The 13603-nt window shown below is 41.6% G+C and overlaps 1 protein-coding gene across 1 annotated transcript; it reads right to left on the bottom strand.

Annotated features, from left to right (window-relative positions):
* Positions 1-422: 422 nt before the first annotated feature.
* sik1 (salt-inducible kinase 1) lies at positions 423-9918 on the bottom strand. The gene is made up of 14 exons (XM_079253903.1): positions 9781-9918; positions 9145-9344; positions 8930-9046; positions 6161-6224; positions 5896-6057; positions 5411-5535; positions 5197-5320; positions 4874-5094; positions 4609-4758; positions 4401-4511; positions 4043-4268; positions 3699-3953; positions 3392-3581; positions 423-3075 (listed from the first exon to the last, which is right to left on the bottom strand). Exons 2-14 carry the CDS (start codon positions 9295-9297, stop codon positions 2556-2558), a joined length of 2418 nt encoding a protein of 805 aa, XP_079110029.1. The 5' UTR covers positions 9298-9344; positions 9781-9918; the 3' UTR covers positions 423-2555.
* Positions 9919-13603: the final 3685 nt, after the last annotated feature.

Consider the following 13603-nt stretch of genomic DNA (forward strand, 5'->3'; position numbering starts at 1 on the left):
ATTGACAGCGTCACTGTGCATCCCAGCATTATCAAAATGGGCTGAATCATCATCGGGTCCATGTCACCGAATATAGAACATCGTTTGTATTTCATCATCTTGTATCTTCTGTATTCAATGATGCTCTTTTAAATTAGTATTTCAATGCTCATTATGTCTTTGATGGTGTGTAAGTGCAAATTAACTTGTTAGACTATCAGCATACAACTAAGAATAAAGAAAGAAGTATTTTTTGTGTTTAAGTGTGCTCAATGTGAGCTCAAAGGGATGATAAAGCATAGTTTTAAATGATAAACCTGAATAAAAAATATATAAAGAGACAGAAGGGGTTAAAAAAAAAAAGTCACATAAAAATGTTCACATGATGCAGACATGACAAAAGCATTTTAGGAAGTGAACTTTATTTAAATAAATAGCCACATAAATAAACAATCTTTCTGGAATAAACATTCTCTCTCCTTCCCTTCCTCTCTATTACTCCCCTTCACATTCACACACACACACACACACATCCACACAAACATGTGCTCTTGTTCACACAGTCAAGTAACAAATCAAAGACAAAACATGAAATACTTCTTATTATCCAAAGTTTATCAAAAGGGTGGTCTTACAGATTTGCATTGAGAATCTTAGTGTTTTCCAAAAGTCGTGTGACTTTTTCCATCATGAGAAACAAAAAAGTAAAATGAATAAAGTGCAAATTTTGCTTCAGTTTAAACAGCAAGCTCAAAGGGCGAAGAAAATGTTGAATGGCTCCCCAACGGAGCCATCCCTTCGTCTGTCTCAGGTGTCTCGGATTGGAGAACTCGGATCGTTTGTTCTGGTAAAGGCACAAGAGTTGGTGGTGACTGCAATCAACTAAAAACTGTTGGGCAGAAAATATCAACACTGCATGTTTCCAGGGTAGAACTAAAACACTGCTCTTCTACGAGACGTTTCACAGATATGAGAGAACAAGACCTAAAACACACATCGCTCGCCTGCATGGATACACCTCACTCCACAACACTGAATTCAGCCACTGAGTTTAACCTCCTGGACAATGTGGTATTGCTATGTTGTCATTTCAATTCTTTTTGTTTGCTTTTCCGTCTTCTTTTGTAGAAAAGTAAAAAATAAAACAAAAAGAAAAACAAAATAAAAAAAAACCCACCATTGGTCCTGATAGTAACAGCTAGTTATTGACAACAGATGTAGCGTTATTAGGATTGGGTGGCAGCGGGAGCTTTTCTCACAGCGAAAGCTAAGGAGATTACAAAACCGGTAACAAGGGTGCTACATCTAGAAACAGCATGTAAAGTGTTACATTGTCCGTGTCTTGTGCTGTTCACTCTTTGGTAAAACCCCAAATTCTTCCTTTCGGTTCAATAACTTACAAGCTGTGGGTGGAGGTGGGGGTGGGGTTTAAACACCTTCCTCTAAACTACTACAGTTTCATCTTAACATGTTACAACTAGTACCTTTTCTGGTCAGCTAGCACATCAAGATCAAAATATCTAAGGTTAAAAAAAAAAAGAAAAAAAAAACCCTCAGGCAGATACAGACGTTTTTCTGACCATTCAATGCAGAGCCTCATCTTTCCATTATATTTCCATGTAAAATATTGCACTGTTCCCACAGCTTTTGTTCTTTCCGTGTGAAAAGCATGTTTCCTCTGATAATCTGGACCTGACCACATTGTGGGGTTTTTTTTTTTCTTACTGAAATTTCTGTTAGCTTGTTGCCTGAGGAGGTAGAAAAAGCATCTAACACTAGAGTGCTTAGCAAACGAAGACAAGATGGAGTCACACGCTGAAATGCGCTCCCGAGCTGACTGGTGTACCGGTTGTGCTTTGCTCAATCAACAAGAATTCCTCTTCATTCAGTTTTGGCTGATGAGTTCGCAGCACTCTTCTCGCAGCTTGAGGTAAAAGCAGCATTTGCACAGCTAATCTTGCACAGGGAAAAAAAAAAGTCACAGTATCAATAGAACTTAAAATCCTTCAGTGAATGTTTGTAAGCTTAGGGCATTCTACCACATGTTCATTGCACTGCTACAGAGAAATGTCTCTTTAGAAAGGCGAACAAAGTGGGGAAAATGCATGAAGAAAGAATTTTGGTCCTCCATCCAGGCAAGTGAAAAATATAGCATAAAACTACACAAAACAACAAAAAAAAGCTGAGAGGGGAGATTTCCTGTTTTAGAAAAAAAAAATCTAACTTCAACAGCTTTAAAAATGTGAGAGACAAATGGATCGGCTATCATCAGCTCCCATTTCATTCAAGTGAGTCTATTGGAGAGCTGGAAAAGTCTTTCAGTCTATTATTGCTTCTCTGGCTGTCTGATATGAATTTAACACCTCATCCAGAGTTTGGTTATTGCTTCGTCTTTAGCTTATATGATCTCTGAAACATACATAGAATGATTACACATGAGTGTACACATTCTCACATGTGTACCTCATGTTAAATAATGTCTCAATTCGTCGCTTGCAACAGTATTTTGTTCTTCCTCCCCACTTGTGCTCTTTTCTTCTGGGCTTAATATCAAGTCGACAGTCATGATGGGTGTTTTACTTCACCATCACGCAGCTACTGAGCTGCTGCTGCCCAGCCAGACCCAGTTCCTGCATGCTTGAATCCGTACTGGGCACTGAGCCTCTACCCCACAAAGCTGTTTTGGACAGGATGGAGTGGGCACCGTGTGTTGCCGACTGAGTCTGCTGCTGTTGGAGGCCAGTGTAAGGATGAGGGTGGGGTTGCTGGCTGATGTGCAAACGTGCCTCGAGAAGGTAGGCAGCGGAGGCCACGGGGGACAGAGAGGAGGAGAAGCAGGATGAAGACGACGAAGAACAGCCAGAGTAGGAAGTCTCCAGGGACTGATGCCAGGGGCCGCACTGTAGTGCCGCTGAAGCTTGCTGAGGAGGCAAGGAGGACTGGACGGGGCTGTCATAAATAGAGGCGGAAGCAAATATGGAAGAAGAAGGAGGAGAGGGTGACTGTTGCTGTGCCAGGAAGAGCAGAGGATTCTGTGTGGGTCCTGTCTGTGTGGCCTGGACCTGAGGCTGAGGCTGGTGCTGAATCTGCAGCATCCTGGAAACAGACGCAAAAAGTCAGATTCTGTGCTGCATTGGGATGAAATCATTACAACTGCACTTATTAGATCTGCCTGAAATCCTAACGCTTTAGTCTCTACCTGATAGGCCTGTGAAAATACAGTCACCATCACAATTATTAAGAAAAAAACTCTAAAAATGATGCCTTTTGTGGCAAGTTTCACAGCAGCAGGGAGCACTAAGGACTGTACATAGACCTTTTCTGCTCCACCCTCACAGTTTATAAACGTCTAATCTACATGATCTATGTGGGCTTTAATAACAGTGCACTTTCTTGTAACCGCGAGCCTCACCTTTGCTGGTGTAGCACCTCCTCCAGCATGCTGCGGTGCTCAGACAGAGCTGGACCGATTGACCCTCGGCTGCCGCGGTTACAGGAAGGAGGAGGAACAACCTGCCTCGTCAGACCTTTGATCTTGTTTAATCCTAGAAGCCCTTTTGTGCGTGTGTTTTTCCTCAGCTGTTGGCGGAAAGCTTTGAGGCCTGCAGAAAGGCATTGGAAAATGTTACACAATACTCCCCTGAACATTTACACTGACAAAGTAAAATAAAGACTAGATGAGGTAATATGGAAGCTGATTTTTGGTTATGGCCCGTTACCTTGTGTAAGGGAAGTGTCGGAGGCTCTGCGACCCTCCTGGAAGCTGGCAGAGGGCAGGCTGCCCTGTGCCTGGGGTTGGAGGTGGGAGGAGAGAGCCAGTGGAGCTCCGGCAGGCAACAAAGCTCCACCTTCAGCCCCAGAGGCTAGAAGTGTTGACATGTCACCCATAGCAGCTTGCAATGTTGGGGCAGGACTGGATGAGGATTTCAGACAGCTGTCAGACGATGCTCCATCTGATGGACTGACCACAATACCTACAGAGGTAGAACAAGGTAAAAATCAGACTGCAATTCGCGAGCAGAGAGAATAAGTGTTTTCTCAAACACGTATTTTTCATGCTCACATGGAGGGTTGCACTGGTGGAAACGAGCGGAAACCTCAGCCAGAGTGTGTCTGCGGGAGGTGGTGGCTGGCGGAAGCAGTGGACCGAGGGTCTGTGTTGCCTCCTCCTCCTCCAGGTCTCTGGGCTTCACTTCCTCACTAATGCTCGTCTCCAGCAGGCTGTTGGGTGAGATAGAGCGGTTCCAGAGCAGTCTGTTCAGGCTTGCCTCCACTGGGAACACCACGCGCTGAAAAGCAGATGAATGAAGACCATTAGCCGCAGACAGCCAGGGAGGACAGAGTATGTTCATGCCGCCTGTTTGTAAACAGGAAATCATGTGGGCTAGTGGAAGCTGTGACGTTTTGTGTAATGAGTTTACCTGAAATAATCCGCCTTGGTCGCACTCCACCTCTGAGTACACAAGAGGAGTGTTTTTGGGTGGAATTGAAAAAGCTGCAGTTCTAAAACTGTCTGTGGATTCCATAATCACCTAGAAGCAAGCAGAAAGCACCGAGCACTTTAGACCTCAACCAGGGGGCTGGATTAAGACTAGCTTGAGTTTGCTACATCCAGATGGGGGAGCTGACCTCTGGGCCAGTGGAGTCAGAGGTGCTTCTTGGTCTTTGGCTCCAGGTGCCGCACTGACGACTCAGCTGCTGGGTGCGATGCTCTCGCACTCTCTCCAGCAGCAGGTAGTAGATCGCAGAGAAGTGATTGTAGCTGCTGCTCTGCAGAGACTGAGGGAAAAGACAGGGGATTAGTATGTTTATGGAGAGGAGGGTGGAGTTGATTAACCCAGAGGTCAGAAAGAGTGCTACACCTCCATCTCAAATTATTTTTTGGCTCCGTTACCTCGATAGTCCTCTGGCGGTCGATGCCTAATGTGTTCATGATGCCCAGGACAGGTTCACTGTAGTCGCCCAGGTTGGAGTTATACTCTGTGAGGGAATGGTTGAGGGTCTGGTGGGCGGCTGTTGGGTCTGCTAGCATCCAGCGGTGTTGCTTGATTTGGGCCACGGAGATCCTCTTGCCTGGGTCCACCACCAGCATCTTACGGATCAGATTCTCACAGTCTGAATGACAAAAACAGCTCATTAGTCTTTGCTTGTGGATCATTGCCACAGCATTAGCAGTCAGCAGTAACTGCAGTGATTAGCTGTCAGGATTATGGATACCTTGCGACATGAAGAAAGGGATTCTGAATCGTCCCTCTGTGACTCTCTGTCTCAGTGCAGGAAGGCTCGGTCCATCAAACGGAAGAGAGCCGCAGACGAGAACATAAAGCACCACTCCAAGGCTCTGTGAAAGAAATGATACAAAGACGATATTTTATTTCATTCTTAATGGTTTTCTGTTAATTTTATCTTTGATTCTCTGATATTGGCTTACCCAAATATCCAGTTGAGGCCCCTCGTACTCTTTCCCCTCAAACACTTCAGGGGCAGCGTAAGGTGGGCTGCCACACCATGTAGACAGAGGCTCCCCTGCATTGTAGAAGTTTCCAAATCCAAAGTCTGGAAGTCACAAACAGAGGAGCAATTTTTTTTTATTTCCACACCACTTGTTCTGAGACACGGCTCACACGTGAAACATAAAATGCCTCTGTCCTCGTAACCCCTTGCTGTTGTAATGAAAGGCAGCGCGTCTGTGTGCACAGCAAATTTCCTCTGGATATCAGTTTTGGTGAATTAGTTAATTATTCACATTTAATTAACACACGCACACAGACAGCACCACATTGATTTAATTAGAGCCGTTTATAAATCCCAAAGCAGCAAATACTTCCTTCAAACCAATTAACTGTGTTTCACATCTGTTTCCTTGCCAGCAAACGGGTAACCATGGGAACAGTTAATAGTACACTATGAACCTACCGGCCAGTTTGATATTCATGTTCGCATCCAGCAGCAAGTTCTCGGTTTTTAGGTCCCGATGGACGATGTGGTGTCTATGGCAGTAGTCCACCGCTGTGAGAATCTGCCAGAACTTCTTGCGGGCTTCATCTTCATTCATGCGGCCATTTGAGGTCAGGTGGTCTGCAAGGTGAGGGGATAGTTTAGCTCAATACCACATGTGATTTAGAAGTGTTATGGGGTTCATTTGTCAGACTATCAGGATCAACATGGCGCAGGAACTTACCAAACATCTCCCCATTCTTTGCATACTCTGTCACGATGTACAGCATATCTTTGGTCTCCATGACCTATGAGAGAGAAAAGGTAAAAAAAAAAAAAAAAAAAATTAACCCACTTGATCCTGAGTAGCTGAATATATTGAAACACATTTTCAGTGTATCAAGGCATGAGACATTTTCTAACCACTAAAACCTCCTTCTGATAGTTCTCCTTATACTTCTTCCTCTTATAAAGAATAACCTGACTTTCCAATAACTGTCTTACATAAGCCACCCAACTTCCTGCAGGCGGTGTTATCATGTCCACAAACCCATTTACACATGCCAGCGCAAACCCAAAGAGAAATGCTTGATTTCCAGATACGCACCAGCTGATTCAATAGTTAGGAGCCTTTCCCTGCGGCTGATATTTCCTGGCAACAGATGCTAGTGTTGAATTTCAAACTTTCCCTATCTCCTTATGTCAAAGAAACACAGCACTGGATTCACACAGACTGTTCACAATGGTCACGTCTGGTGTATGAAAGACAGCATACATGCAGTCACTCCAGACGGAGTGCGCTTTGTGTAAGGGAAAGACAAAATTCTCAGTCTTTTCCTGGAGCTCGCAGACCGCCTCCATTTCCCTGGAGAGGCCTCAGGGACGGAGCAGTTGAGCTGAAAGGTTGCACAACAAAGCAATTTTCATCAGATGACAAAGGCTTTTGTGGATAGTGCTGCAGGCCAGCTCTGGACCGAATGTCACCAGATTTCACTGAATTGAGGAGCTTTATTCTTTTTAGCCAACAGGTCTTCCAGAAAGATTGAATAAATATATGTTACTATGCGGAAAACTGTCTTATCAGCAAGATAGGGAAGATATCTGGAGCCTAGTCACCTTGAGGTGATGCTCACGTCACAGCCGTGCAGACCAAACATGGCATGTATAAACCCCTTCGACCCTCATACGTACATATTTTACCTTTGAAATGCTGTAAAGTTTTAAATTCAAACCTGAATCATAAGTGTAATAAAATAAAAATGAAAGCTCTAAACCACGAGTTAATGCTCAGTCCCCCCACAAGCGGGCCCCTTTTAAAATCATACAAGAAATGTATGTGATTGATACAAAGTTAAAGAGAGGCTGAAACAAACTGAGAGAACCTTAAATGATCCTTGACTAAAACGAAAAAAAACATCTTGTTTTTATGAGACTGAGGAGAAGCAGTAGCCAGTTTATCAGATCAGAGGTGTCAGAGGATCCCAAAAACTGCACAAAGACAACAATGTCACCCTCAGATCACAAGACTGCCTCATGCCACTTCCCTCCCTCTGTACAGAAGTGTGGGAATAAGGTTCTCCAGAGGTGGGGAGGATCAAGCTTCAACCATCTGACTAGCATCATCTTAGTCAGTTCAAGGTCATGAGGTGAACAATGTTCAAGATGTAGACAGACAGAAATCCTCCACAGAGCAGGGAAAGCATCTTCAGAGCCGGATTCATGATGCAATCTCACACTAAACCATCAGATAATGCTCTTCATGGGTAATTAAACTAATTGCACATGACTTCAGCCTTTTTCAGACAAGCTATGTGGAACATTAGTGGTTTTATCAATCTGTTAAAGGCAAAGCATTCAATCAATTCAGCACTGGATCACAGCTGGGATTCCTCATGAAAGCAGAAAATATCCCAAATAAATATCCATTCCAGCTGTGTATGATATCTCGGCTTATACTGTATTGAAACTTAATGTAAATAATTTTATGTATGTCTGGTAACTGACTAAAGACTGTATTACCATTACATTTTGCCAAAATGCTAAACCGCATACAAAGGGGAATTAAAGCTTTAGTGGAAGGTGGAGGTCAGGGGATTCTAAGAAATATTATCCCACCCTTATTATTTCACCCCAGACATGATTTCACAATAAGAGCTGCTCAGTTTCTTCAAAGAGGATATGAAATAATCCTGAAAGCAAAAAAAAAAAAAAAAAAAAAAACAATAAAAGAAAGAAAAAACAGTAAAACAGAATTGAATAGAAAGGGCATTGAGTGTTTGCTTGCATGGGTGTGTGTTTATTTGTTTCTAGACACGTGCCAAAGTACTTGCGAGGTCAGCTGAGTGGGAAAAAGCGGATTCTTCCCACTAAGTCTTCAATTTGATTAGGAGTAAAGCAGCGCTTTGTGGGGAGGCCTTCACGTGACGCGCAGACACATTGCACTTGGCTTTAACAGGTGCTAATTGAGCTTAACGTCCTAATACACTGCACAGTTCCCTCATCAGCACTCACCTGACTTTCCATATCTCTGCAGTTACCTCTGCAGTGCCATTATATAACTGAAAAAGTCTGAGAAATGCATTGTTCCCACCACCAACGAATGCCCATAACTATCCTTACAGTTTACTTCTCTAACACACAGAGACACAGAGACGCAGAGGGAGGTCAAACGGGATTGCACTAATGCTATTCTGCTGTACTTATGATTCAGAGTACACTGAGAATCAGCGGCTCACTGCAAGCTGGTCAAAACCACTTAGATAGCAAATGCCCCTCATTTTTGTCACACATGAATAACACCGCTGCATTCACATATCTGCAATGCTTTGCAATGTAACAGCATTGTTTAAGGGGGCACATTTGCAATGCTTTACCTGCCACATCTATGCATGCATTCACACAGGCTCTCTGCACATGTAGCCATACACACCAGGACACATTTCAGCAATCTGCACGGAGGCAGCAGATGCACGGCAAATGGCAGCAATTCAGAGAAGTTTGACATTATTCATACCTGGTAGAGTTTGATGATATGGGGATGGTTTAGCAGCTTCATTATCTGCACTTCTCTGTAAATCTTCTCCAGGTTGGTTGGATTCAGCCTGGTCTTATCTATGATCTTTATGGCCACCTAAACCAAAAAGAAATAATAATGTTTTTTTTAAAATAAATAAATAAAACCTGCATTCTAAAGCAAGTGCAAATTCAGATAAGGTGAGGGCTACTGACCTGTGTTTTGGTGACTTTGTGTCTGGCCAGCTTCACCACTGCAAAGTTTCCTTTCCCCAGAGTGCGGATGATTTCATAGAATCCAACCTGCAAGGGTCTCCCCTGGGCAGGGCTGGGTTGAGCAGCCCTGCAGGTCTCTGTCATGATCACCATGGTGCACCAACTGGAGTCACAGCGTTAGGATAAATGAAGGCTTGTACCTGCAGAGACCGACACAGATGTGCATATTATGTATATTTTATTAATTTGCAGACAACTACTTCTAAAGTAAATGTGTAAACAGCACGTGTGAAACACTTCTTGTAATATATTTCTTAGCGTGAGAGTATAGCCTGGAAAGAGATGGTTTTAAAATGACTCTAGTCGCGAATAAATTATTTAATGTGTTCTAGTTGTAAAGAATTTTATTTTTAATTGATTAGGGATAAATATTATTTTAGAGTAATTGTTTTTTAATTAATTAAGTAATTTAGTGATAACATGTATAACTTAGTCATAATTAGAAAACAGAAAAGAAAGTATTAAAATACACAGTAAAACATGCGTGGGATTAAGTTTCTTGGGAGCAAAAAATGAGTTTGTTGTAAGACAAATGTGAACCGGCAAAATGCCAGCTTTAAAGAAAGTAGGTCCTACCTTAAAATGAAATAAAGCGCCTTCTTTCACGGTTCAGAAAGCTGTGCAGCGACCAGAAAACCATTCCAGTAGTTCGCCGGACAACAAATACATCAGAGAGTGAAAACTGTGGGGAAACACGCGCGGAGCAACTTTTCCGCCTCCTTCACTTTGACTTTAAACAACAAGTCTGTCGGCCCGGGACTGCGCTGCGGCCGGTATGAGCCTGTGAGCTCCGCCGGAATGCAGAGCTGAGGGCTTCGGCACTCACTGGGGGAACTCCTCCTCCTCCTCCTTCTCCTCCTCCCGCCCTCTCTCCGCCACCATAACAAATTGATACCCACCTTATTAACGTCACACCCGCGTCAGAGCTCCGAGCTGGGTGCAAGGCAAGGCCGGACCCGAGCGCAAGGCGAGGGTTGCTGGGCAACCGCGCGGCTCAGGCGCACGGTGACGCGAGTGCTGATGGAGAGGTTGCTTGGAGATGGGGACGGTGACGTCAGTCGTAGAGATGTGTCACCACGTGATGTTTCCCTTTGCCGGGCTGTTGCTCGCGGTGCTGCCTGTGCGCTCTCTCACCATTCCCTTCCTCAGAGCGGCTGCGCGCGCGCCTTTAGCGGGAAGAGAAACAGAAAGCAACCAGTGATCCTCAGTTAAATGTGTGCTGAACAATTCATGTACTTTACAGCGCTCTAAAATAAAAAAACATTGTATAAACATTAAGATCCATGTGCCGAAAACTGTTACCAGTTACTTTTAGTTTACATATGAAGAGTCACTGCAAACATTTTTTTTTTAAAATTATGAATCACCACGAAGTTTTGACACAAAATGAAACTGCACTTAACATATTCACACAAAAGAGGACATTTCAGTTTCAAATAGTAAAAATTACTTCAGTCATCATGGATTAATTTACAAGTGATAAGGATATCTAAGCATTAAAACAGTTTAAGTACAATTTTCAGACAGCTTTGAACTCGTTGGTAGTTTCTTGAACAAAACAGAATTATAAGTCTCACATTGGCTTTTACACCAGTGTAAGATTGACATTACTTTTACTGTTTATTCTTTATATATTTAGTCTTTCTTTATTCTTTATCATTTAGTCTTTGTTGCACTAAGTTAGTTTGTCATCAGGTACAATTTCCAATAATTATATGATTTATAGTTTTGGGATCTTATGTGTTTTATTTCTGTCCTGTGTATTACCTGTTTGTGCAGCGCTTTGCTCAAACATGTTTTTATTCATTCATTTTCTATTCAATTAGCAGCAGGTGAGAGGCACACCCGGGAGAGTCCGTTGCATGCCAGCATGAGAGACAAACAACCATTCATGCTCACACTCACTCAGAGGGAAAATTTAAAGGAACCAATTAATGTAACTTGCATGTCTTCGGATGGTGGGAGGAAGCCATAGTACCTGGAGAGAAACTGCACATAAGGAAACGTGCAAACTCCACACAGAAAGTTCCACTGTTCAAACCCACCCTAGCCAAGATTTGAGCCAGGGACTTTCTTGTGAGGCCACAGTGCTAACCATTACAACACTGTGCAGCATGTTGTTTTATACATCATAAATGAACATGATATGATATATAAAACACCACATATGACATGTTTTTTGTGTTGTTGCTGAGCAAACTGTATACAATGTTTAAAACTGGGAACATGCACATACTTTCTAAGTAAAAAAGTTACTTAAAGAAACTTGTGCTGTCATCCTGCAAAGCTGTGCTGCGCACAAGAGGAACAAATAAGAACAGAGAAGTAAAAAATGTTGATGGACATGGTGTAACATTGTCCATCAACATTGCGTGCACAGAATAGTCACTGTATATTGCAAACATGAAACTAAACTCTGACAGACTATGTCCTCCCACGGTCTGAAATGCTAAAGGTATGCAAATCACATGCAAAATGTCTCGACTGAAAGGTTACACAATATTTTGATGCACACTTACAACATACCCACACAGCTTTCTCTGCCTTGCCTCCCACTGATTTCATAAGCAAAAGCTGCTACTGGCTGCTGCTTGAAAATTAACCTTGACTGCATGTTGCAGTTGTGGTGTTTCCCAACAGATCCAGTTAGAGTACTGAGTCAGTTTGTTGAAGCATGAAAAGTACAAGCTCACTTTACCCGAATGCTCCGGCCCAGCATGTATTCATCAAACTGCAAAATATATCAGATATTTGTGCTTAAACTTAAGCGATGCAACTTTTAATTAGGTTTGGCAGCAAGCTGCAGTTTCACAATAGCAACTGGTCCTTTCCAGACATAAAAAATGCTATTAAATAAGTTTTTTCATTTTGGACTTTTATCTTAATGCAAATGCTTGTTTGGATCACTGCACTTTTTTGGAAATGACTCCAGCATGAAGGAATGTAGAAATAGAAAAACACAGGGAAAATCAGACAGTCATATTGATGCAGACACCACAATTTGTTTCATGGTTGGAACAAATGGGTTGCAACAAGTCCTTTCTTGATTCCTCACATTCCCTGTACGCACCCACATGACTGAGATACCAAACTGTTTCCTGCTCTTACATCACCCTGCACATACATGCACATTGTAAGTTCATTGATGTAACATACACAACCAATCCAAAGTCTGGGAAAACCAATCAAACTTTTGGTTGTTACTGTATATGTAGTATATCTATATCTATATCTATATCTATATCTATACAACATCTATACATATATATATATATACATATATATATATATATATATATATATATATATATATATATATATATATATATATATATATATATATATATATATATATATATATATATATATATATATATATATATATACATATATATACATATATATATATATATACATATATATATATATATATATATATATATATATATATATATATATATATATATAATATATATAATATATATAATATATATAATATATATAATATTCTTTTAGAAATATTCTAACAATTGCAAGTGTAAGGTAATTCTGTACAATTAATTATGCAATGCTTTAAGAGCCTTCTAATGTATTCTTATTTGAGGTCAGTTGATGCATGGAAAAGACAACTGACCCTTTTTCTTTGGTTGGAAAGACTACAATATACATTGTTTTCCAAAAGTGATGAATGACATGTGGAGAATAAGTCAGACGAGTGTACGAACGTGTTAATCTCAGAAGCAGAATCTTCTTCCTGGAAATGACACGTGTCGCCTTCTCTGATTGTGTCATCTGTTCTTCTGGGTTTTTTTTTTCTCCGACAAACAACCACACATACATGCATGTCCTCTAAAGACCCTGGTAGTTTTGTCACCATCCACCTGCTTTAAAATCTAGTTGTGTCCATTTTTTATTTATTTATTTATTTTGCAACAGATGTTGCAAAGGCTTAAATACTCCCTGCGTGTGGAGAAAGGGCAGTATTGTCCAGCAATTCCTGTTATCAGTCATGTGCCGAATATCTGTAAAGAAATTGAACGAGTGACTGAGCAGAGGTTAAAAACATGTGATCGCTGATGGATGTTTTACTGTGTTGCTTCTAAAACACAGCCGCATGTTTGTTTGTTCCACTTTATTGAGCTACTGGTGCTCTTTTGACAAACAGAGTGCACACAAGGTCACCTAAAAGGTACTTCAACTTCTTTCAATGCTTCCTTAAATTTGTCAGACTGACAGTAAACAGACGTTTTATGGCAGAATCCAATGAGTCAAGATTTAGGCCTGTAGATTGCCTGGTTGGTTAATGTTGTGATATTAAGGTTGCATGTTCTTACTAGTACCCAAACTATCTTGAAGCAGGAGTACAAGCTTCTGGAAAAGGAAAGATGCAATATCTTCA

This window comes from Telmatherina bonti (genome assembly GCF_933228915.1).
Source record: "Telmatherina bonti genome assembly, chromosome: 15".
NCBI classification, from domain to species: Eukaryota; Metazoa; Chordata; class Actinopteri; order Atheriniformes; family Telmatherinidae; genus Telmatherina; species Telmatherina bonti.

Coding starts and splice junctions, on each gene's coding strand:
- sik1 (XM_079253903.1), bottom strand. CDS start 9,297: ATGGTGATCATGACAGAGACCTGCAGGGCTGCTCAACCCAGCCCTGCC. Junction 5,321..5,410: donor GGCCTCAACTGGATATTTGG/GTAAGCCAATAT, acceptor TTTCTTTCACAG/AGCCTTGGAGTGGTGCTTTA. Junction 3,954..4,042: donor CCACCAGTGCAACCCTCCAT/GTGAGCATGAAA, acceptor CTACCTCTGTAG/GTATTGTGGTCAGTCCATCA.